At 41.6% G+C, this 26,156-nt stretch overlaps 1 protein-coding gene across 7 annotated transcripts in view; it reads left to right on the forward strand.

Annotated features, from left to right (window-relative positions):
* The window catches only part of far1 (fatty acyl CoA reductase 1), a 108,868-nt gene that overhangs the window by 57,000 nt on the left and 25,712 nt on the right, over window positions 1–26,156 (forward strand). For 2 of the 7 annotated variants that reach the window (XM_078220903.1, XM_078220904.1), the window contains exons 4-9: window positions 1,139–1,318; window positions 1,888–2,065; window positions 2,943–2,987; window positions 7,014–7,141; window positions 10,120–10,187; window positions 15,991–16,162. In XM_078220903.1, coding sequence (XP_078077029.1) covers window positions 1,139–1,318; window positions 1,888–2,065; window positions 2,943–2,987; window positions 7,014–7,141; window positions 10,120–10,187; window positions 15,991–16,162 — 771 coding nt within the window. Of the gene's footprint in view, window positions 1–1,138; window positions 1,319–1,887; window positions 2,066–2,942; window positions 2,988–7,013; window positions 7,142–10,119; window positions 10,188–15,990; window positions 16,163–16,895; window positions 17,068–26,156 lie in introns of all 7 variants that reach the window. The other 5 variants (XR_013498777.1, XM_078220908.1, XM_078220906.1 and 2 more) reach the window with 5 other exon arrangements.

The following is a 26,156-nucleotide window of genomic DNA, read 5'->3' on the forward strand; positions in this document are numbered from 1 at the left end:
AGTCAGCAAGACTACATTTGATTTGATGTGAAAACAGGCATTCTCAAATTGGTCCTTGATTGAGTAGTTTTAATCTAGTTTTTCGTGCATTTACTGTTAAATGGTGAATGGAATTTGCTTTAAAAAGGAACAGTAGTTTGTTGTGAATCTAACACAAAACTGCCTTTCAGAAAGCTTAAGGAATATTTGGACATGCTCTGCTATCTCAGCTTTCAGATTATCTTCCGATTGGGAAACCGTTGATGTGTCACCTTGTAACTGCTAAACTGTTATCATCTGATTGTACATTCTCAAAAACGATACTTGTGTCAGGGAATTTCCATGCACTGACTGAGAATGTGAGCAGCTTCACAGATCTGAATCATAGAATCCCAACAGTGCAGGAGGAGGCCATTCGGCCCATCGGTTCTGCACCAACTCTCTGACAAGAGTATTTTACCCAGGTTCTCTTCCCTGCTCTATCCCCTCGTCTAAATCATCTCTTTGCATCCATCTATGAGTGGAAATTTTTATGTACTCATGAGCCAGTACTTCACATTGTTGTCCAGTCCAACTTCATAAACGATAATATTTTATCTATAATATTGACGGAACATCACTTAAAAATTTTGGATTAGAGCGCACAGATCTAATATCGTCAAATTTTATAGATTTTTTAAAAAAGTGACTTGGGTATTATGTTTATAATTCTTAGATATTTATTCTGAAAAGTGGTGACTTTAAATGTGTTGCATGGAATAAAGTATATTCAACAGACTGTAGATAAATGTTAACCAAATTTTGGGTGGCTGGTAAACAGTTCATTGTTTACATTAAACAAGTTTATAGTCCTGGTGACCTAACCAAGGTCATTGTGGTTCAAAATAAATGGCTAATTCTTTATTGTGCCTTCTGTGTCGTCAAATTCAAATCCAAGCTTTGATGCTTAATTCCTTTGCTCGTTATACTCAAATTACTAAAATTGGGATATATTTCATTTTAATAATTTAATATAAACTGATGGGAGATGAAATGTGAGACAAAGCCCAATTCTCTAATGAACCAATTTTGTAAGGAATTGTCCACTGCACTTCAGCACTGGAATTTTGACTTGTTGAACGTCAGACATCTGGTGATGATCTTTGTTCTTCCCTTACAGAGATGCAATGCAACTGAATGTGGTCGCTACCCGCCAGCTTCTTGCTTTTGCACAGCTGATGAAGAAGCTTGAGGTCTTCATTCACGTTTCCACTGCATATGCGCACTGCAATCGCAAACATATTGAGGAGGTCATTTATTCACCTCCAGTTGATCCGAAAAAATTGATTGAAGCTCTGGAGTAAGTTTGCTGTTTTATTTCTTTCCTTCATATTTATAAAAAATAAATAGTTCTCACTGGTTTTCTGCAATGTAGATCAATTCATTCCGTCTTTACAATTTCTTTCCCACCATTGTGTACAAAAAGATTTCAACAGCTATTCTAAAATAGCATTTCTGTAGATGCAGCGAATATTGAATTATGAATTGCTTTTAGTTCATAGCTTTTTTTGAAAAAAGCTACTTGCGTCACGTGCAACTAAGTGCTAAATTTCAACATAGACTCTTGTTCCTGCACCCGTTAGATTTTTAGTTACAGTATTACTCTGCAATTGTGTACTTGGCTAAATGCTGTACTTGGATGTTCTCTCACTTGATCTTCATCCATTGCAGTAGTGTTTTTACTTGTAACTTTCTATACCTGTTTGAACTTGTAAGGTTTACTTCAGTGGGTTTAGAGCCTCATGTAAATCGGCCTCTTGATTTGTATCTGGGTGCTTCTCTCGTTATTTAGTTTTGAATATAATCCAAATGTAGGTCACCAGTTATTTTCGAAGGCTTTGCATTTTCACTGTTATAAATTTTTCATAGGTGGATGGATGATAGTCTCGTTCAGGACATTACGAGAAAGCTCATTGGCGAGAGACCAAACACATACACCTATACTAAAGCCATGGCAGAATATGTTGTACAGCAAGAATGTGGAAACTTAAATGTTGCAATTGTCAGACCTTCTATCGTGGGAGCCAGCTGGAAGGAACCATTTCCTGTAAGTTTTGGGGTATTTCTCAGTTTAGACAACAACAATTTGAATATAGATAGCACCTTTCTAACATTCTAAGATAGCTCATGTGCTTCATGGAAGAGATTTCGACAAAATCTAATACTGAACCAAAATAGAAGATACTGGGACAGCTTGTCAAAGTTTTAAGGAGTGTCTTAAAGGAGGAGAATGCAGTAGAGCGGCAGAAAAGTTTAAGCAAGTAATTTTAACGTTCAGGGACCGGGCAGCTAAAGACATGGTAGCCAATGGAGCGAAGGAAATCTGAGATGATAGACATGCTGTAAAGCAGGGATGCCTAAGCTTTTTGTTTTGCATGGCTTGGACACAAACCAATAGAGCCTTGCAAGGCTCATTAAAAGCTTTAATCATGTGCATATATCTACACAGGTCCTGGTGCTGGGATTTGGGACTTGTCAACTAATGAGGCAACAGTGCTTTGTAGAGTTATTTCTAATGGCGAAGCAGCAAGTGAGGAAGAAAAGTCCTTTCAGTTGCCTGGGCTTTATGGGTCAGATTGCCAAAGCATGAGGTCTGCGTACAGCCTAGTGGCTGCTGTATATTTCTGAAGTCATGTTTTCAGGGTGTGATGGAAGTTGACCAGGTAACACAGTAGGTTAATCTTGCTGTGCCAGAGTGGTACTACTTGTTTGTGCAAGGCTACTTGTTGCTCAGTTTCCAATATTTAATAATTTATGGCTTTAGGAAGACTTCTGTCCCTTTCTGATATTGAAGAGTTTTTCAATAATCATTGTGATGTAGTTTAGGAGAGGATATTTAGTCAGATTCACACGATGTTAAATGTGAGTATGTTCTAAATGGCTTAAAATCTTTTCATCTCCTTTCTTGTGTCTTCGGCAAATAGGGTTGGATTGATAATTTCAATGGACCTAGTGGGCTTTTCATTGCTGTAAGTAATATTAATTTATGTTGTTTCCTTGGTGCTCAAATCTTTTACATAAAACAGACTATCCATTGTGTACTATGTTCAGTTACAAAATAAAGTGCTTGTATCTTATAACTCAATACCCTATTTGCTAATGCTGCCATGTGATATCCATTTCAGTACATCAGCTACTGTGCTAGTATTACTTCACATTGCATGTCCTGGTGATCAGAGTTGTAATCCAGAGGCCTACGCTAATGCTCTGGGGACAAGGGTTCAAATCCCACCGTGGCAGTTGGTGTAATTGAAATTCAATTAAAATAAAATCTGGAATTAAAAGCTCGTCTCAGTAATAGTGGGCACAGTAAGAAGTCTCACAACACCCAGGCTAAAGTCCAACAGGTTTATTTGGAAACATGAGCTTTCGGAGCACTGCTCCTTCATAAGAACATAAGAAATAGGAGCAGGAGTAGGCCATCCAGCCCCTCGGGCCTGCCCTGCCATTCAACAAGATCATGGCTGATCTGAGGCGAATCAGTTCCACTTACCCGCCTGCTCCCCATATCCCTTAATTCCCTTATCGATCAGAAATCCATCTACCTGTGATTTAAACATATTTAACGAGGTAGCCTCCACCACTTCAATGGGCAGAGAATTCCAGAGATTCACTACCCTCTGAGAGAAGAAGTTCCCCCTCAACTCTGTTCTGAACCGGCCCCCACTTATTTTGAGGCTGTGCCCTCTAGTTCTGGTTTCCCTTCTAAGTGGAAAGAATCTCTCTACCTCTACCCTATCCAGCCCCTTCATTATCTTATATGTCTCTATAAGATCACCCCTCAGCCTTCTAAACTCCAACGAGTACAGACCCAATCTGTTCAATCTCTCCTCATAAGCTACACCCCTCATCTCCGATATCAACCTGGTGAACCTTCTCTGCACTCCCTCCAAGGCCAATATATCCTTTCGCAAATAAGGGGACCAAAACTGCACACAGTACTCCAGTTGCGGCCTCACCAGTGCCTTGTATAGTTGCAGCAAGACCTCCCTGCTTTTATATTCTATCCCCCTCGCGATAAAGGCCAACATTCCATTCGCCTTCTTGATCACCTGCTACACCTGCAGACTGAGTTTTTGCGATTCGTGCACAAGGACCCCCAGGTCCCTCTGCACAGTAGCATGCTGTAATTTTTCTCCATTTAAATAATATTCCAATTTACTATTATTTCTTCCGAAGTGGATAACCTCACATTTGCCAACGTTGTATTTCATCTGCCAGATCCTCTCCCACTCGCTCAGCCTATCCAAATCTCTCTGCAGACTTTCTGCATCCTCCACGCAATTCGCTTTCCCACTCATCTTCGTGTCATCAGCAAACTTTGATACCCTACACTCAGTCCCCTCCTCCAGATCATCTATGTAAATGGATAACAGTTGAGGTCCCAGCACCGATCCCTGCGGCACGCCACTGGTCACCAACTGCCAACCAGAAAAGCACCCATTTATTCCAACTCTCTGCTTCCTGTTAGATAACCAATCCCCAATCCATGTCGACACCTTACCCCCAACTCCGTGTACCCCAATCTTCTGCAGCAACCTTTTGTGAGGCACCTTATCGAATGCCTTCTGGAAATCTAAAAACACCACATCCACCGGTTCCCCTCTGTCAACCGCACTAGTCACATCTTCATAAAAATCCAGTATATTCGTCAAACACTACTTTCCCTTCATGAATCCATGCTGCGTCTGCTTGACCGAACCATTCTTATCCAGGTGCTCTGCCAGTTCCCCTTTAATGATGGACTCCAGCATCTTCCCAACTATGGACGTTAAGCTAACCGGCCTGTAGTTACCCACCTTTTGTCTACTTCCTTTTTTAAACAGCGGCGTAACAGTAGCTGTTTTCCAATCGTCAGGTGAGTGGCTGCTGTATAGTGTCAGTAATAGTGACCATGAAGCCATTGTTGATTGTTGTAAAAACCTATCCAGTTCACTAATGTCGGTTAGGGAACAAAATCCACTATTCTTACCTGGCTTGGCCTACACGTGACTGCTGACCCACAGCAATGTGGTTGACCCTTATTTGCAATCTGAAATGGCCTAGCAAGACAGTCAGTTCAAAGAGAATAAGCGATGGACAGCAAATGCTGGCCTTGTCTACAATGCCCCCAATCCCAGGAAAGAATAAATAAAAAATGTATTCTACAATTTTGTATTTGACATCTTTGTTTCAACATAAAACCTGCCAGTAGCTTTTTATATGCTATTAACTGTTTTAGGAACTAGTTAACATGATAAAATACTGTAGCCTTGAAGATTGCATTGCCTTTGTGAATTATCTTTAATGAATAGAGACATAATGACATGATGGCACAGTGGTTAGCACTGCTGCCTCACAGGACCAGGCTCCCGAGTTCAATTCTAGCCTTGAGTCACTGTCTGTGTGGAGTTTGCTTATTCTCCTTTTATCTGCGTGTGTTTCCTCTGGGTGCTCCGGTTTCCTCCCACAGTCCAAAGATGTGCAGGTTAGGTGGATTGTCCATGCTAAATTGCCCCTTAGCGTCCCAAGATGTGTAGGTTAGGGGGATTAGTGGGGTAAATACATGGAGCCACGGGGATAGAGTCTGGGTAAGATGTTCTGTCAGAAAGTCTGTGCTGATTCGATGGGCCAAATGGCGGCCTCCTGCACTGCAGGGATTCTATGATAATCCATAATTCCACATCAATTAGACTTGGACCATGGTCAATTTAATTATGAAGTTTCTTCAATCATCTTTATTTTTAGGTATGTATTTAGACAAGTTGCCTATGTTATTTTTACAATGCTCATTTCTTTCCCTGGTCTGATGGATGCAATGGAGAAGGAAGGAGTCTGCTTTCAGGGTGGCGCCAGTGAGTGCACAGACATGGTTTTGTGCCCCCAAAGGTCGATCATCTATGATGTGAGCTACTGCAACCAAGCTTTGCAATTTTTCACTGTGTATCTAGCGTTGGGGATTGAGCTTGGCCCTGCCCTTGGGCACAGTGTGTGAGCTGGTTGTGTTTGCCTAACTTTCCCCAGTTTGGATATGTGTCAACTGCTGAATACAAAGCTGAGGTTAGCCACACTTGGAGTATTGTGAGGTGCTCAGGGCACCACATCTTGTGAAGGATATATTAGCCTTGGAGGGAGTGCATCATATATTTAACAGAATGATACCCGGATACCAAGGGTTAAATCTTAACAGAAGTTATCATACTAAGTACAGTTATATTCTTTGCAGTTTGGGTGGTTTGGGCTGATTTGACTGAAACTTGCAAGATATTTAGAGGAACAGAGAGAGTGAGAAATTATTTCCACTGGTGGAGAGGGGAGGAGGGGTTGGAGAAAATCATGGCATAGTGGGAATAGTCTACAAATTAATCCAGGTGAGAAATTGGTAAAGACATAAAGCACATAAAGCTGGTAGAAATTTGGAATTCCTTTCTGCAAATGCTAATTGATGCTAGATCAATTTTAAAGCACACTGATTGATTTTTGTTAACCAAAGATATTAAGGGATATGGTTGAGGTTAGTGTTTGGAGTTAGGTTGTGAATAAGACATGATTTCATTGAATCATGGAACAGGCTTGAGGGTGAAATGGCCCACTCTTGTTCGTATTGAGCCGAATTTCATATTTGCGTTTACTTTGTTTAAAGATGTGCAATCAAAACAAACTCCCTCAGTGTTGAGTGCACTTCAGAGATGCTGCTAAAATTCATCAAGCATCATCCAAACACTGCCGTTGAATTAATAGCACAAATGTACCAACCTTTTGTTTGCATGCTCCCATCACACAGCCTTACCAGCTATGGACACAGCAGAAAATTGTGTGCAACTCACTTGTGTAGGTAATGCGTCTTCATAACTGCTTTTCTGTAATGTTTTTAAAGAACAGCATTCTGCCGTTGCAAACATCACTTTGCTAATGCAGCATTGTTGATTCCTTACAATATTGTAAGTTGAAGTATATAAGAGCTTCTGAATTGTACTTTATTTCCCCTCCCCGTATCTAATTGGTTGATCTTTCAGGCTGGAAAAGGAATCCTTCGCACAATGAGAGCATCAAACAGTGCAGTGGCAGACCTGATTCCAGTGGATGTGGTTATAAACATGACTCTGGCGGCAGCATGGTATTCGGGTGTTCATAGGTACAGCAGGTGACTCCTCTTAATCTTGATGTAGCTACTGCAGCTTTAATGGGGAAAAAGATTCTGTGGCACGTATTCCCTGTTCGAAGTACTTGCCCCATCTGTGTCTGGGGAAAGAAATTAGTATCATGCATGTTAAATATTCAGGCTTGGGAGGTTTGCCACTTTGTGCCTCTTTAACATTGAGTTTGTTCTGGCAATCAATTAGATCATGGTTGATCTGTATCTTATCCCAATCAATCTGACTTGGTTCTGTAAGCCTTAACAGCCTTGCTTGATAAAATTTAGAGTCTCAAATTTTAAAATTTTCATTGACCTCCAGCCTCTAGAGCTTTTTGGGGAAGATATTTCCACAGTGCTTTGTGTGAAGAAATGCATCCTGACTTCACCTCCAAACTGCCTAACTTTAATTTTAGGGTCATGCCCCCTTGTTCTGGGGCTTCCCAGCAGAGGAAATAGTTTCACTGTCTAGGCTACCAACTCCTCCAATCATCCTAAACCTCAACCAGATTGTGCCTTAATCTGCTATAATCAGTGGAATTTAAATCGAGTTCATGCAACCTGCTTCATGATTCAACACTTTTAGTCCCATAAAGAACATAAGAAAAAGAAGCAGGAGTTTGCTCCACTATTTAATATGATCATGGCTGATCTTTGGCTTCAGCTCCACTTGACTGCCCAGTTGTCATATCCCTTAACTCCTTTAAATAAAAAGTCTGTCTGCCTCAACCATCAATATATTCAACAATGGAACATCTGACAACCCAATAGGGTTCAGAATTCGAAGGATTCACAATCTTTTGATTGAAGGCATCTTTCATTTCAGTTTGAAATGATTGCCCGCTGCCCTGAAACTGTGCCACCGTGTTCTACAACCTCTCTGTGTCTACCCTGTCAAACTCCTTCAGAATCTTGCACATTTCAGTGAGATCACTTCTCATTCTTCTAAACTCCATCGAGGCCCAATTTACTCATCAGCCTCATCCCAGGCGTCAATCATGTGAAATTTTGCGATACCGCCTCCAATGCGAAAGTATGTCCTCCTCTCCATATGAAAACCAAAACTACACACAGGTGTGGTCTCACCAAAGCTCTGCGCTATTCAAAGAATCTCTACAGTGCAGAAGGAGATCATTCAGTCCACCCAGGCCCTATCCCTGTAACCCCACGCATTTACCATGCTAATCCCCCTGGCACTAGGGTCAATTTAGCATGGCCAATCAACCTAACCCACACATGTTTGGACTGTGGAAGGAAACTGAAGCACCCGGGGGAAACCCTCGCAAACATGGAGAAAACGCAAACTCCACACAGTCAACCGAGGCTGGAATTGAACCTGGTGCTGTGAGGCAACAGTGCTAACCACTGTACCACCGTGCCGCCCAAGGCTTCCTTATTCTTGTACTCCAATCTCCTTGCAGTAATGGGCCAAAATGTCATTTGCCTTACTAATTGATTGCTGTACCTACATGCCAACGTTGTGTTCCTTGTGCATGTACATCCAAATCCCTCTGAATTTCAGCAATTGCAGGTTCTACCTCTTCTGAAAAAAAGATTCCACTTTTCTACTTTTCCAAAGTGAATGACTTTACATTTCCCCACATTATATCTGCCATTTGTTGACAATTCACTTAGCCTCTCTGCAATAAAAACAGAAAGTTGTGGAAAACTCAGCAGGTCTGCCAGCACCTTTGGAGTTCTGGGGAAATCATATTGGACTCGAAATGGTAACTCTTGTTTTCCTGTGTATGGATGCTGCCAGACCGACTGACTTTTTCCAGCACTTTGTTTTCACTTCAGGTGTCAACAACTGCAGTATTTCGCTTTTATATTTCTTGTAGCCCTTCTTTATCCTTTCCACCTAGTTTTGTATCATCTGCAAACATAGGTGCATTGTTCTCTGTCTCTTTATTTCATCATTAATATAGATTGTTAATAGTTGAGCCCTGCACTCATCTGTGTGGCACTCCTGTAGCCACAGCCTCCCAACTTGAAATGTCCAATTTATCCCTACTTGTTGCTTGCTCTCTGTGAACCAATCCTCTTATCCATGCTAATATATTGCCCTTAACTCAATGAGCCCTTAGCTTGCATACTAACCTTTTGTGTGGCAGCTTATCAGATGCCTTTTGGAAATCCATCTACTGGATCCCCTTTAACTGTTAGGTTTTCTTTGAGTAAATAACTAATAAATTTGTCAAACCAAATTTCCTTTTGTAAAACTTTATCTGATTTTTCTACAGACATTTTTAAGACTTCCTTCATGATAGATTTTCCCCCTGTTTTATTCTGCTAAATCGGTGCTGTACCCCTTCAAGGCCCAAACAACTTCCCTGAAGTGCAGTGCTCAGAAATAAATACAGTACTTCAGTGGCAAATAGGGGGTGAAAATGACTTTCGCCAATTACACAAAACATCATATAGCAAGTTGGAAGGTATTGTCTCATCTTCCGCTTGGTTCTTTTGAGGGGGCACCATGGTTCGCGCTGCTGCTCTACAGTGCAAGGAGCCCTTGTTCAGCTCCAGCCTTGGATGACTCTGTATGGGCTCTTTCGGAGAGCCGCTGTAGACTCGATGGACCGAATGACCACTTTCTGCACTGTAGCGAGTCTATGGTAACTAGTGCTTTCAAAGCTGAATCATTAGCTTTAATCCCTTTGTATTACCCGGTGAAAAAGATTACCAGTCCATGAGATTTCCAATTGTTTTTTGTACTTGCCCACTCGGATCATTTTTACATATTCCCAGTAGCTCCAAGATGTTACAGTTAGAATCCTTCATGCATCCCATTGTGGCTGAACCTTTTTCTCAGGAAAATCTGAGTTTTTTTGAAAATGAAATTGCTGATGCACAGTCATGCCACACCACCCCCCCCCCCTCAATCTTGTATATTGGTTGTAGCGTAGAACCACTGAGAGATTTAAGGTGAATACTGTTCAGATTCTCAATGAAATTAAATTTATTTGCGTTGTACTTTTACTTTTCAGGCCAAGAAACATATTAATTTACAACTGTACCACAGGTGGCACCAATCCTTTCCACTGGGGTGAAGTTGGTATGAAACGTGGTTTATTGTTTTACGATATTCTGTGGCTTTAATGTTAAATGCTTGCAGTTAACTTATTTGCAGTGTAACTTTATTTCAGTGGTATCATTGCCTAGTGTAACATCGTGAGGTGTAGCACTGGACTAATAACTGTGCATACAGCAGCTCTGAGATTTTCTAACCGAAATGAAGCAAGAGGAGAATTGAGACTACCAAAAGTTTACATACCACATGTCAAGTGTACATGACCTGATGCATGTCTAACTTTCCTGCATGATTTGGAAGCCTGTTTTGGTCTCATGGCCCATGGAATTTGATAACCTAAACCATTGATGTCCAGTTATTTTCTGGCTAATTGCCTGTGCGGCACTGCTCGTACAGAAAAGAAAGTCACCACTACAAACTAAACAATACAATGAGGTTGAAAAGTAGAGTTTCACATTTTGGGTTTACCCTAACGTCGTGAGCAGAATATTGAAAACTCAAAGATTCAAATATATTTTCCTCTATTAACCAAATGCAATTTTCATCCAGAATTTTTTTTTAAAAACTTGCTGCATTCCCTTTTTCTTGGGTTAAATCATATCGCAAGATTTCAAGATAGGTTTGTGTCAACCATGTTGTTGCCAACCCGACCGTTTTGTGTTAAAGCTCTCCTCCTGTGCAACAGGTTTATAGGTGGTGGTTTCTCTTGCATGATCTTCCCATGCTGCTCTTCAAACTTGACGGGATTCAAAAAGTTTGGGTTATGAAGTGGTATTAGTTGGTTTTTGAGTAAAATGGTCACTGACCTGCTACTACAGATGTAATCTGAACTTAGATACTTAAAATACATCAAACTTTTTCAGTAGATGGCAATGATTTTAATCTTTAAATGACACCTCTCATCTTCCACCGCACATTAGATGCAGGTGGCCTCTTTTTTGCTAAGCTGCATAGGTTAAGATGAAAAATTGATTATGCCACACAAAGTGTAATTGAGATTGAGACATATGATGTAGTACCAAGAATGAGTTGTACTTGAAGGAATGTAGCCAGCTTTTCCATTTTCCTTCTGCTATTGGAAGATTTTTTAAATCCACTTTTGCCTATGTCTCATGATATTTTCAGGCTATGGCATTAATATTGCTCCATGAGAGTATCACAGAACTTAGAGAAACAAATTGGACAGGAAGCGAAAATATCTGCTAGTTCGCTATGTACTTGTTTTATATAATTGGCGAAGGTTATTTGCACCTTTTATGACCAAAAACAAGGCACATCTTAGTTGGAAGTGCTAATTGCATGATCCACATTTACCTACTCCGTAGGTCCCCACCATCACAGAAGCCAGTCTTTAATAATTTGATTAACTCCATGTAATTCCAAGAAACAGCTGGATGTAGTCGCCAGGGTAGATAGAATAGAAACCCTACGGTACAGAAAGAGGCCATTCGGCCCATCGAGTCTGCACCCACCACAATCCCACCAAGGCCCTACCCCCATATCCCTACATATTTTACTCACTAATCCCTCTAATCTACGCATCTCAGGACACTAAGGGGCAATTTTAGCATGGCCAATCAACCTAACCCGCACATCTTTGGACTGTGGGAGGAAACCGGAGCACGCGGAGGAAACCCACGCAGACACGAGGAGAATGTGCAAACTCCACGCAGACAGTGACCCAAGCTGGGAATCGAACCCAGGTCCCTGGAGCAGTGAAGCAGCGGTGCTAATCACTGTGCTACCGTGCCGCCAAAGACAATGGGCCCCGGCATCATCCTGGCTGCAGTGCTGAAGACTTGTGCTGTAGAACTAACCACACCTCGAGCTAAGCTATTCCACTAGAGCTACAACATTGGCATCTACCAAACAATGTGGAAAATTTCTGACATCTGTCCTGTCCACTAAAAGCAGATCCAATCCAATCAATTACTGCCCCATCAGTGTACTCTCAATCATTAGCCAAATTATGAAATGTGTCACAGTAAGCTACACTCACTCACCAAGAGCGTGTACACCAGCCCTCGGTTTGTGGCTTACCAGGACCACAGAATACCAGCCCTCGGTTTGTGGCTTACCAGGACCACAGAATGCCAGCCCTCATTGCAGCCTTCGTCCAAAAATGGAAAAGGAGGTGAGCGAGTGACTGCCCTTGACGTGGCAGCATTTGACCAAGTATGGTAGCAACGAGCTGTAGTAAAATTGAAACCAGTGGAATTGGGGGGAAAACTCTCCACTGAGAGGAGTCATTCCTAGCATAAAGGAAAATGATTGCTTGGTGGAGTCCAATCATGTTTGCACTTGAAATCACTGGCAGGTCCTCAGGGTAGTGTTCTAGGCCCAACAATCTTTAGCTGATTCATTAACTACCTTCTGTCAAAAATAAGGTCAGAAATGAGGATGTTGGCTGATTGCACAGTGTTCAATAATGTTCAGTTCGCAACTCCATAGATAACATAGCAGAGCTAGGCAACATTCTAAGTGGCAAGTAACATCCATGCCAGATGAATGCCAAGCAGTAACCACCTCCAACAAAAATGTGTTCAAGCATTTCCCCTTAATATTGCTTGGCTTTGCCATTGTCAAATCCACCACCATCAGCATCTTGATTTCACCATTAGCCAGAAACTGAATCAGCCACACAAATTCTGTGACTACAGAAGCTGGGGATTCTGTATTGAGCAATTCACCTCCTGACTCCACTATCTACAAAGCACAAATCAGGACTGTGATAGGATACTCTCCACTCACTTGGATAAGTACAGCTACAACAACATACAAGAAAGCTCAGAACTGTCCAGAGCAAAACCTATTTTATTGACATGCCATCCATTCACCTCACTACTGATGCAATGTGTACCATCTATAAAATGCAGTGGAGCAAGTTGCTAATGCTCCTTCAACAGCACTCCCCAAACCTGCACCTTCCACACCTAAAAAGATGAGGCCATTAGGTACATGGGAACATCACCATTTCCAAGTTTTCACCTTGACTTGGAAATATATATCCCTTAATCATCACTGAGTCAAAATCCTGGAACTCACCCCCTAATTGTGCTATGGAAGTACACAAATTCCAGTGGTTCAAGAGGGTGGCTCGCTACCACCTACTTGAACAATAAATGTTGGCCATGTCAGCAATAATCACACCCTGTGAAGTGCTTTTTTTCCCTCATTCATTGGATGAGGCCAACATTTGTTGCCCATTACTGTACAACTGAATGGCCTGCTAGGCTCTTCCAGAGGTCATTTAAGTGTCAACCACATTGAGGTGCATTTGGAGTCGCACATAGGCCAGACCTGGTAAGGATGGCAGCTCATCTTCCTTAAAAGAGCATTCGCGAGCCAGATCTGATCATTTCATTCTGCAGTAGCTTGTATAATAAAACCAACTTGGAAAGCCACCTCATTCATTTATATAGTTTGCAATAACTACTGCTACAGTTTGATATATTTTATTTAGTTTTCCTGCAGCTGGTAGGATGTGTGTTCAAGTCTCGTTATATTTGGGTGTGTGGTCGGTGAACAAACTTCTTGCTTCATTTCTTGTGGCACTGGGCCTACTGAAGTTCTGAAATACCCTGTTGTCTTTGTATTGGTTGGTCATTTGGCATTACACTCTTTCAAAAAAAAAATTCCAGTCCAGGTATACCTTGTTTTGCTTGGTTCCAATTTTTTTATTTTTTCCAACTGAATTTCAATCAAGTGGTATTACAGCCAGAACCTGGTAAAATTGCACTGGTTAATTCACTTATTTTGAACTTCTCATTTTGTGCAACAGTGGCACAAATATCAAATTGATTTGAAATTGGGTTGGAACACAAAACAAACAGGTTAGAGTCATAGAGGTTTACAGCATAGAAACAGGCCTTTCGGCCCAACTTGTCCATGCTGCCCTTTTTTTTTAAAACCCCTAAGCTAATCCCAATTGCCCGCATTTGGCCCATATCCCCCTGTACCCATGTAACTATCTAAATGCTCTTTAAAAGATAAAATTCTACCTGCCTCTACTACTGCCTCTGGCAGCTTGTTCCAGACACTCACCACCCTCTGTGTGAAAAAATTGCCCCTCTGGACACTTTTGTATCTCTCCCCTCTCACCTTAAACCTATGCCCTCTAGTTTTAGACTCCCCTCCCTTTGGGAAAAGACATTGACTTATCTACCTTGTTTATGCCCCTCATTATTTTATAGACCTCTATAAGGTCACCTCTCAGCCTCCTACACTCTACAGAAAAAAGTCCCAGTCTATTCAGCCTCTCCTTATAACTCAATCCATCAAGTCCCGATAGCATCGTAGTAAATCTTTTCTGCACTCTTTCCAGTTTAATAATATCCTTTCTATAATAGGGTGACCAGAATTGCACACAGTATTCCAAGTATGGCCTTACCAATGTCTTGTACAACTTCAACAAGACGTCCCAACTCCTGTATTCAATGTTCTGATCGATGAAACCAAACATGCCGAATGCCTTCTTCACCACTCTGTCCACCTGTGACTCCACTTTCAAGGAGCTATGAACATGTACCCCTAGATCTCTTTGTTCTGGAACTCTTCCCAATGCCCTACCATTAACTGAGTAAATCCTGCCCTGGTTCAGTCTACCAAACTGCATCACCTCGCATTTGTCTAAATTAAACTCCATCTGCCATTTGTCAGCCCACTGGCCCAATTGATCAAGATCCTGTTGCAATTGGAGATAACTTTCTTCACTGTCCACTATGCCACCAATCTTGGTGTCATCTGCAAACTTACTAACCATGCCCCTATATTCTCATCCAAATCATTAATATAAATGACAAATAACAGTGGGCCCAGCACTGATCCAAGGCACACCGCTGGTCACAGGCCTCCAGTTTGAAAAACAACTCTCTACAACCACCCTCTGGCTTCTGTCAAGAAGCCAATTTTGTATCCATTTAGATACCTCACCTGGATCCCGTGAGATTTAACTTTATGCAACAACCCACCATGCGGTACCTTGTCAAAGGCCTTGCTAAAGTCCATGTAGACAATATCAACTGCACTGCCCTCATCTACCTTCTTGGTTACCCCTTCAAAAAACTCAATCAAATTTGTGAGACATGATTTTCCACTCACAAAGCCATGCTGACTGTCCCTAATCAGTTCCTGCATCTCTAAATGTCTGTAGATCCTGTCTCTCAAAATATCTTCCAACAATTTACCCACCACAGATGTGAGGCTCACTGGCCTGTAGTTCCCAGGCTTTTCCCTGCAGCCCTTTTTAAACAAAGGCACAACATTTGCCACTCTCCAATCTTCAGGTACCTCACCCGTGACTATCGATTCAAATATCTCGGCTAGGGGACCCGCAATTTCCTCCCTAGCCTCCCACAATGTCCTGGGATATACCTCATCAGGTCCCGCAGATTTGTCTACCTTGATGCGCTTTAAGACTTCCAGCACCACCTCCTCTGTAATATGTACACTCCTCAAGACATCACTATTTATTTCCCCAAGTTCCCTAACATCCATGCTTTTCTCAACAGTAAATACTGATGAGAAATATTCATTTAGGATCTCGCCCATCTCTTGTGGATCCGCACATAGATGACCTTTGGTTATTGAATGGCAGCAGTAAAATACCATTTCTAATTGGCAACAAATGCTAGCAACATCCACATCTTATGAAAGAATAATATATACAAAAGTATATAATTTCTGGCAGTAGTGCCACTTTGTGGTGACCAAAGAGAATGTGTGCAGTGGATCTCGTGCTTCTTTCACAGCCCTAGATCTTTGTTGGCATCTCGAGGTTTTGAGCATATATGACACATTATATTGTCGTGCAACTTTTCTTCCTCAGAGTACCATGTAATATCCACTTTCAAGAGGAATCCTCTCGAGCAGGCCTTCAGACGGCCTAACGTAAATCTAACCTCCAATCACTTGATCTATCACTACTGGATTGCTGTAAGCCATAAGGCCCCAGCATTCCTGTATGATGTCTACCTCAGGCTTACTGGAAGAAAACCAAGGTAATGGTGGCTAGCTTTCCCCTGTACTTGTATCCTTAACTGTTTTGTCAAAGGCTCCTTTTTTGGTTCTGCTTAAAACTCTTGAGCTATTGTCTCCACCTAGCTATCTGCTGTGTAAAGTGCCTCCACAGTTAGTGACAGCTAATTGTAGCATCCACTGGAGATCTGCAAGTGTCTCTCCCTCATTCCTGGAAGGATGGTATAGAATGACATGCAAGAAAATGTTCTCATTTAACCTGCTGTTGAAATCATTAGAACTTAGTGTTTAGGAGTTAGTAACATATTTGAAGGAACTTTCCAGGTTTCGTAACACTTATATTTAATGTACCCCAGTGTAACATTTCAATTTCAATCTTAAGTGGGTGTTGGGGGTGAGAGAATAAATTTTGAGAGTGAATCGTTTTCCATTGCCACTTGATTTTCTAATGCCCTCTGGACATGGAGAAACTGTCTTCCGATTCAATTTAACTTTCTCCAGAGCTGAATTGCAAGTATTATTTTAAGAGCGATAACAAAAGACATTTGCAACATTGGCCATTTGATCTAATTTTAGAGTGGAAATATAATGATGGCACCTAATCTGATGTAACATGGCTGAATGGGAAGCATGCACTTTGAAACCTGTGGATTTGTAGACAAAATGGTGGGAATGTTTTTGCAGCTTGACATTGAAGCCTGGAATTTTCCTTTAATGCTTCATTCAAAACAACAGTAATGCTTATTTTCTCTGCAGAATATCATGTAAATATGTCCTTCAAGATGAATCCTTTAGAACGGGCAATGAGACGCCCAAATGTAAACCTTCGTTCCAACCCTATTTTGCATCAGTATTGGATTGCTGTCAGTCATACAGTACCTGCATTGTTGTATGATGTTATTCTCAGGCTGACTGGTCACAAACCCCGGTAAGAAGAGCTCAGCGGAGAATAGCCTTTGTATTGGGAGTTCACATAACATGGGTTTTAGTGGCATGGTTCTTAATGCTGTTTAACTTTTTGCATTTGTGTGTTTTTGTTTTTAAGGTAGCTGTTGGTATACTAATTTTAAACATATAACTTGCATGTTCTTCCTACGCGCGCCTTTCAAATCGTACTAGGGATCTTCAAGATAAAGTTGCAATGCATTTGCAGAAGCACCGTAATGTAACGGCAAAATAACGAGCCATTGTACAAAACCTATAGTTCCCCAATTGGTGACTTCCCTCAACTTGGCCGGATGGTCATGATGGTTCTGAGAGGAGGAAGGGTGCTTAGTTTGGAGGAAGGGAAGGAGGGAAAAATTGAAACACCAGCCACCCCAGGCCTCTGCTACCAGCAGCATTAAGAATGGCATCACTCTTCTGTCTGTCTCGACAGGTGAAATCACGCACAATTAGGGTAATGGGAAGGAAGGAAAATAGAAGGCAAGATAGGAAGGACTTTTAGAAATTTAAAGCTTTATGTTCTACAGTAGGCCTATCTAAAACACAGCTATCAAATTCTGGCTTGGAATTGATTGGGTTCATTTGGCAAAGTTTCCCATCAATTAACCTGCTGAAATTACTTTTAGTTTGAAAAGTCTTTGACAAACAAAGAAAGAAATTGAACTTGTACCACTGATGCAGGTAAATACAAAAGCCAATTTAGATACAGCAAAATTTTGTTGACAACAGATGGTTTGTTAATTTGTGGTGTAGGTTCAATGTGGGCTAAGGGCTGGGACGTGAGTTAACTCTTCACAGGATCTCATATCTTTGTGTACCACTGGAAGGATCAGGCAGAGCCTGCGCTTTAACCTCTCAACTGAAATGTTTTTTTTTACAAGAAAAGCCCGCTGATCCATTGTTTTTCCACCCATCCAAAAACATGCCATTTGCCAAGCACCTTTGTGAAAGCTGAAATGTTGAGGGATTTTAACTTTCAATTAGGTTTATCTCAATCCCATAAAAAGTTGCAGCTTATTTAAACATTTGTACACCATTGTGGCACAATTTGAAATGAGTGGTGTAATACTGCTCGCTCTTGAGCAGAATGCAGGGTAAATGCACTTATTTGTTTTTAACTTGAGCAATGAATTGCTGTAGTTGAGAAGGACTTGAATTCATTCTCCACTGCATAGGTTGAAGTAAAAGTTTCAGAACAAATGTTCCGTTAATTGGATCTGTCTGTAACAGGAGGGGAGGGTTGAAAGATTGCAATCATGTGGGTGATAGGAGCTAAGCCAAGGGAGGCAGGCAGAGTGGAAGTTTGAAACTGGTCAGGCACATTTCTCCTCTTGGGAAAGAGAAGAGATGGTTCAAGATCATACTCCAGAAGGTATTTTGATGCAAGTATTATTTTGGTAAGAGCCTGGGTGAAAGATGCTGAGCGGTGTGTGGACCAACTTGTGGGAGCTCAAACAATCAGCTGATGGCTAACATTTTGGAACAAACTACGTTAAGGGTTTTTGTACAGGGTGGCACAGTGGTTAGCACTACTGCCTCTCAGCACCAGGGACCAGGGTTCGATTCTGGCCTTGGGTGACTGTCTGTGTGGAGTTTGCACATTCTCCCCGTGTCTGCGTGGTTTTCCTCTGAGTGCTCCAGTTTCCTCCCACAGTTCAAAGATGCGCAGGTTAGGTGGATTAGCGAGGTAAATATGTGGGGTTGGGGGATAAAGCAGGGGGCAATGTTCTGAATGAGATGCTCTGTCGAAGAGTTGGTGCAGATTCAGTGGGCCGAAGGCCTCCTTCTGCACTGTAGGGATTCTATGAAATATAAGCAGCCTGGATGAAAGAAACCAGAAAGATTTCAAGCTGATTACTCTCTGGAGTACTGCCAGTAATGCAGGCCAAAGTTGATATGTTACAGATTAGGTGGCCTGATGTGAGAGTGCACGAAAGCTGTAGGGGGGAGGGTTTAAAGTTTGTACGTAAAAGAGAAAAGGTATTTTGGGGAGCACAGATAAGGGCATGATATTTAATTTGATTTTTATATCGCATCAACTCAGTACCTGTTTCAGATTGAATTAATTTGGTTCTCTATCCCTGCTCAGATGTGATGTTTGGTCATTGGCCGCATCTGAATTATGATCTGAGTGACCTTTCAAATTCATTCCCCCCCCTCCCCCTTAAAAAAAACACAGGCACGAGTTAGTTACTTTTAACCTGATTGTGCTGTTGTGAAGTATTGAAGGCAATCATATGGGCTTGGTGAAAGGGCATGGGAATGGAAGGTCACCTGCTGTTGAATGAAGAGTTATGTCCTTGGAGGTTTATCCAGTTAATTTGTCTTGAGTGTGCTATTAATTAATTTTAATTGAAAGAATAAAGCCCATCATCGAAATGTAAGATATTACAGGGATTAAAAAACACCACAAGCTGTCAGCTCCTCAGTCATTAAGTTTAAGCTAATTTATTAATGTCACAAGTTGGCTTACATTAACACTGCAATGAAGTTACTACGAAAATTTCCTTGTCGCCACACTCCGGCGCCTGTTCAGGTACACTGGGGGAGAATTTAGCATCTAACCAGCACGTCTTTTGGACTCTGGAGGAAACGGAGCATCCGGAGGAAACCCACGCAGACACGGGGAGAATGCAGCAGAGCTAATCACTGTGCCAGTGCCATTCCCTATTGGCCAATACTTGGAGGGTGAATATCTTTATCACCCCAGTCAGAATTGACAGAAACTGCAAATCGGAATGTCATAATGCAAATATGCTTTGAGGCATTTTAGTTGGAGGTCGTGCTATAAATCTTGAGGGCAATTATGGATGGACAATAAACACAAGCCTTGCCAGTGCTGCACACATCCCAAAAACTGCTATATGCACAGAAATACTGCAACTGATGTCCAAAACCTGAGCCTCGATAAATAAATCATGAAGTTGTTGACTTGGGGAGCTGATTGATTTGGAAAGGGGACTTGTCCACATTTCTAATGTGTTTAAATATCAAGTGTATTTGTTTTTGAGAGTAATTGGCGATAGTGTAGCCCTCTTCTACAGTGTTGTAAGTGAGCTTATCTAAAGTCAGCATCCGTGTTTACACACTGATGGTCTTATTTGTCTCTGAGCCGATGGATTAGCAGTTATAGCATTAGTTGGCAAAGATCAACTCCAGCTGATCCGCCCTATAGTTATTGGCTGATGCAGCTTATCCAGCAGTTAATTCCCGTGTGCCAGTGGAGCATTGGAAACCAATCTTTTGCAGTCTGTGAAGGTTCTGTAGAAATCCTTCCTGTATGAGAAAAAATCATTCCTTCCACTTCATCCCTATTTTGGCTTTGCAGTTTGAATTCTCTTCCATATGGAACTATTATTGAAGTTTGGCAGTGCTGGAATATTTAACTCATTGTTCTAGTTGTTTTGATGGGGAGTTGGTAGTGGAACAGCCAAGGTTCAATCGGAAGGTCACAGTCAAGGGAGGCTGTCAACTTTGAAATGTATTTTCCATTGGTGTCTGTTCAGTTTGCATGATGAGAGGTTGGCATCCATGTGTCCCTTTCCCGTTTACATCAGTAAAACTGTCCATATTGTCCTTGCTGCAGAATCATAGTCCCACATCTTGCAGGCCATGATTCTGCCGCTAAAATCAGGCAGCATGTTTTTGCAGTATAAGTCTGCAAAGCCAGCAAGCTAATGTTGCTACCTAGCCATTGAGCGAAATGAGCCAGGGAGCTGGTAGGTGGGGGCAGGGAGTGGGCAGGACTAAAAATACTCAATTCCCTTTGACAGAATAGTAGTTGACCATCTGCAAGATACATTTCCAGCTTTTAAATTGGAACTTGGAAGCAAGAAAATAAGTCTGTTAAAGTTATGATGTAGAGTTGCTGGCATTGGACTGGGGTAGTCTCACAACACCAGGTTAAAGTCCAACAGGTTTATTTGGTAGCACGAGCTTTCGGAGCGCTGCTCCTTCATCAGGTGAGTGAAGAGTCGGTTCACAAACAGGGCATATGTAGACACTATATATGCCCTGTTTGTTGAACCAAACTCTTCACTCACTTGATGAAGGAGCAGTGCTCCGAAAGCTCGTGCTACCAAATAAACCTGTTGGACTTTAACCTGGTGTTGTGAGTCTATTAAAGTTGTAATATGTTAATATTCATTAGAGAAAGGAAAGGATCATCATTGTATCCATTACCAGATTGGGTCGTTTGTGCCAACTTCACCCAAAACATTAGTCCCAAGGCAATTTAGTCCTTTAGCTGGGATTGTGGTCAGTTATATATAGTGTCTAGTCCAAACTTTCACGAAGAAATTTGTAGAAACTTAAATTTGCAGAAATATTTGTCAACAATTGCCTGAATAAATCTACTGACATAAAGGTGACTGTATCCAAGCACAGTGGCATTGTTTATTCTGGTACATACTTTGACCGCATATTTCCCATTTCGGAGAAAATTTTTATATATATTTTGGAACTGTTAAACCTGTTGAATATGGTAACTTAAATTGTGACATGAGAATTAACTGTTGTGAATAACTCTGCATCCTGTAGATCTGGCAGTGGTGATGTGGTTGACGTATCAAATGGTATATCAGATTTTCGTAAGAAGCATTTAGGGAAAGAGTTCTGTAACTGAAGTTAAGAAACACAAGTTTAGTTTCTTGAACAAAACTCAATCTTCCTCTGAAGCTGAAACAGGACCAACGTGTGTCAGAGGATCAGTTCTTGAATTCTTCAAAGAATTGCACCACGTTGCCTGGATAGCACTAAATAGCACCCTTCTGCAAGTGGTTAGCAAAGTTTGAGGTGACAGACAACCCACCTCGGTATACAAATAGAAAAAGGAACTATTGCCTCCGACCAGCTTGTGAAATGTGCGTCGAGCTGGCTCCGAGCTGACTCCCAGGACCAAGGTACTGGTTTATGAGAACTGTGTTCTCGGCACTGCGTTGTATGGCTGTAAAAGGTAAAGTCGCCATAGTCCCAGGTGACCATCAGCTGCTCTCCCCTTTCACCATACCTAAGGCGGAGAAGGTGAGCCTTCAAGAATAACCTCAACCGGTACAGGAATTGAACTCGCATTGTCTGCATCGCTCTGCACTAACTAGCTATCCAACCAACTGAGCTAAACTGACCCCCGTGAAGGGTGGATGACTTACGGCTGGCAAGAAAGGAAGCTCGTTAATTTTCTTCTTTTGTATTTTGAGGCACATTCTCAGCATATCATGGAAGGAGAAAATCATAAATGTGCCAGTCTTTTAAAAGACCAATCTCCCAATACTTGTCGAGCAGAGACAATTTTGCTGGCTGGGCATATCTGCAAAATTGAAGACGGCTGTATTCCTAGGGATTTCTTTGTATTGCAAAATAGCCAGAGCCAGAAGACCAACTAGGAAAGCCCAAAGCGCCTCTTCAAGGATGCATGCAAGCATGACATGAAGGCCCTAAACATCAGTTTTCTCACCTGTGAGGCACTCGCCAACAACAGAGGAAAATGACACTATCACCAGTGGGCTGGCGTGTGCTATCTTGATGATCAGTGGCTGTAGTGGATTGACAACAGGCACCAACATCTAAAGCCTGATACGAGACACTTCTAGCAGAACTTTGCTCACACAGATTGGTCTCTTCATACATCAGCAAAAATGCACCATATGAACCTATCCTATTCCCAACAGAGTTACTGCATGCCCATCATCTTGTGTAGCTGGAAGGATGCTGGTGATGACAGAAGTGCATCAAATATATTGAACCTCTTTTTAAAATTTTTGTGCAAGCTGATTTTTATTTATTTATTAGTCACAAATGGGTTTGCATTAACACTGCAGTGAAGTTACTATGAAAATCCCCTAATTGTCACATTCCGAAGCCTGTTCGGGTATGCTGAGGGATAATTTAGCATGGCCAATGCACCTAACCAGCACGTCTTTCGGACCGTGGGAGGAAACCGAAGCACTCGGAGGAAACCCACACAGACATGGGGAGAATGTGCAAACTCTGCAAAGACAGTGACCCAAGCCGGGAATCGAACCTGGGTCCCTGGCGCTGTGAGGCAGCGGTGCTAACCACTGTGCCAGCATGCTGCCCCAGCAATTTCGGTTACAAATAACTGGGTAAACTGTTAGGATGCTATTTTGCTCGTAATAGTGCAATCATCAAGTGTTTCAGGCAATGGATTGTCAAACTGACGTCATTGGGGAAGTTTGAATTTTAGGGTTATGACTCAAGTTATTTCTGTTCTTTCCTGTATCTGTTCATTTTTAAGCATGTTGTTTTTAATGTGGTTTGTTTTTGGTTAGCTAGGTGTAAGGCATATGCAGAACTCGTTGCAAACTGCACAGTTAAGATATTGAATGCTCCCTCCTTCACTTGTGCTCCCTCCTTCACTTGTGCTCCCTCCTTCACTTGTGCTCCCTCCTTCACTTGTGCTCCCTCCTTCACTTGTGCTCCCTCCTTCACTTGTGCTCCCTCCTTCACTTGTGCTCCCTCCTTCACTTGTGCTCCCTCCTCCTCTTCCCTCCTCCCCCAAACCTACTTAGCATTCAGGTGCATGATGTTTCAGCAGGGGATTGGGTTCCCAGGTGAATGCAGGAGTCCCTGTTGGAGTTTAATCGGCCAAAGCTACCCAGGCTATTAGCATGCAGCACCACCCACTTCCTGCTGCATGTCCAGCCAAACCCACTGAAGCAATTAAGGCATTGCCTTTGCAGCATTATTAACTTGGTGATTGTTCCAAATTGTAAGACTCCTAGACAACATGCCATCTAAACTCCGTGGATGTGTGGCTGCACAGCCATCATGAATGTACCACACCGTGCAATAAACAGACTGTGCACAAAAGGGAAAAATAAGTGGAAGCTTTGGCCCGAGCCCATGCAAGATCCTGTTATGCCCAGATCTGGCTGGTCAGCCCTTAATAGCTTAAAGTGCTGCAAACATACCTGACCTAGATGTTAGAATAGATAGCAGTATACTGGGTCTGCCACAAAAGCTTGCCTTGTTTCTGAACTTCTTTTGCCAGGCATGTTATCTTCCTGAACCTTAAGAGCCCTGCTTACCTCTCCCCTCTCCAAAGAAGATGAACAATGCCTGGGCATTTTCTGTTGGCAAGGAGGCTAGGCATGTTTTAGTTTAACTTCTTTCAGAAGGTGATTGACCTGTGGGAAAGTACTTCAGTGCTGATAGCAAGAACTGACTGCAGTCCTTCATCAAGTCATGAGGTGCATTTTTGAAAAAATGTTTGACAGAGGGGAAACCAAGTGTGAAATAACTGAGGGTTGGACCAATGCAGGACTTAATCTGTCCTTTGAGAGGTTAGAGAGGAATTTCTGGCCAGGGTATTTATGAATTGATGGCAGTTTTCTATTTTGCATCTCTTGAGTGATGGGGGGATAAATTAGGAATTTGCAAATGAGTCTCATATCAAATGGAATGAACAGATGCAAGCCCAAAAGCCTTTGTTTTAACATTGAATCCATTTCAGAAAAAAGAAAACATTTATCTTGCAGTTAATGGCAATGGAATAATTGTTGGAGACTTTAATCTTCATTTAGACTTGACAATCAAGTTGGCAAGAGTGGCCTTGAATGAGTTTATCAAATGTTTTTTGACATTTCTTGTGTGTTTTGGCACCAACTGAGGATAAAGCTATCTTAGATCTAATATTGTGTAATGAAGTAGGGTTAATTAGTAATGTTATGATAAAAGAATCCACTGGGAAATAGTGATCATAATACCATTGAATTCCAGGTTAAATTTGAAAGTGACATACTCCAATCAAAAAACCAGAACCTTAAACTTAAAGCCAATTACATAGGTATGAGGGGAGCACTGGCTATGGTAAATTGGGTAAATTGACTAAAAGGTATGGAACTAAAAGCAAATTAACAGTGGGAAACATTTAAGGAAACAATTCAAAATGCCCAATAAAAATGCATTCCATGGGGAAAAAAATCCAAGAAAGACCTATCTGCGTCTTACTCAGGAAGTTAGGGATAGTATTAGATTAAAAGAAAGAGGCTTACAATGTTGAGGGAAAAAACAAGCCTGAGGATTGGGAGTGTTTCAGAAACCAGCAAAGGGCAATCATAAATTGATAAAAAGGAAAAGAAATAGAATGAGTAAATGAGCCAGTAAATAAAAACAGACTTAAGAGCTTTCATAAATAGATAAAAAGGGAGCAGCTAAAGTTAGCCTTAGTCCATTAGAATCAAAGAGTGGAGAAATTATCTTGGGGAAAGAGAAAATGGCAGAGACACTGAACAGAATATTGTGTCACAGTAGAAGACAAATTAATTCCAGAAATAGATAGTAAACTAGGGACTAAAAAGTGTGAGGAAATTAGGGAAATTATACCAACAGCGACAAAGTATTAGAGAAACTTAAGAGACTAAAATGTGACAAATCCCTGAGCCTTGATGGCCTACACCCGTGGGTTTGAGATTACGATGATTATATTGAATGGCAGAGCAGGCTCAAGGGCCTGAATTGCCTACTCCTGCTTATGTTCTAGTTCTTATGTTCTGATAGCTGCAGAGATGGTGGATGCTGGCTGTGATTTTTCGAGAATTAATTGGATCCCTGAATGCTCTCATTAGATTGGAAGTTGACAAATGTTGCTGCGCTTGTCACGAAAGTGGAGGAGGAAGAAAACGAACCTACAGGCCAGTTAGTCAAGCATCAGTTGTTGGGCAAATGCTGGAATCCATTATTAAGGAAGTCTTAACAATGCACTTAGAAAGCATAATATGATTCGAATAAGTGGGCATGGTTTTATAAAAGGAAAATCCTGTTTAACAAATTTATCAGAGTTCTTTTGAGGATGTAACTAGCAAGGTAGATCCTTGCTAGATCAACTGGTTTAGTTGATAATGTGTACCTGGGTTTCCAAAAGACTCAAAAAGGTGCTACACAATCGGTTAATGAGCAAGATAAGTGTTCATAGAGTTGGAGGTAATATTTTAGCATGGATAGAAGCAGAGATTAGGCAAAAATAGGACTTTCTCAAGTTGGCAGGTGGTGAATAATGGAGTGCTGCAAATGCCCATTCTGGAACCTCAGCAATTTAGGATTTATATTAATGAC

This window comes from Mustelus asterias, chromosome 9, assembly GCF_964213995.1.
Source record: "Mustelus asterias chromosome 9, sMusAst1.hap1.1, whole genome shotgun sequence".
Taxonomy (NCBI): domain Eukaryota; kingdom Metazoa; phylum Chordata; class Chondrichthyes; order Carcharhiniformes; family Triakidae; genus Mustelus; species Mustelus asterias.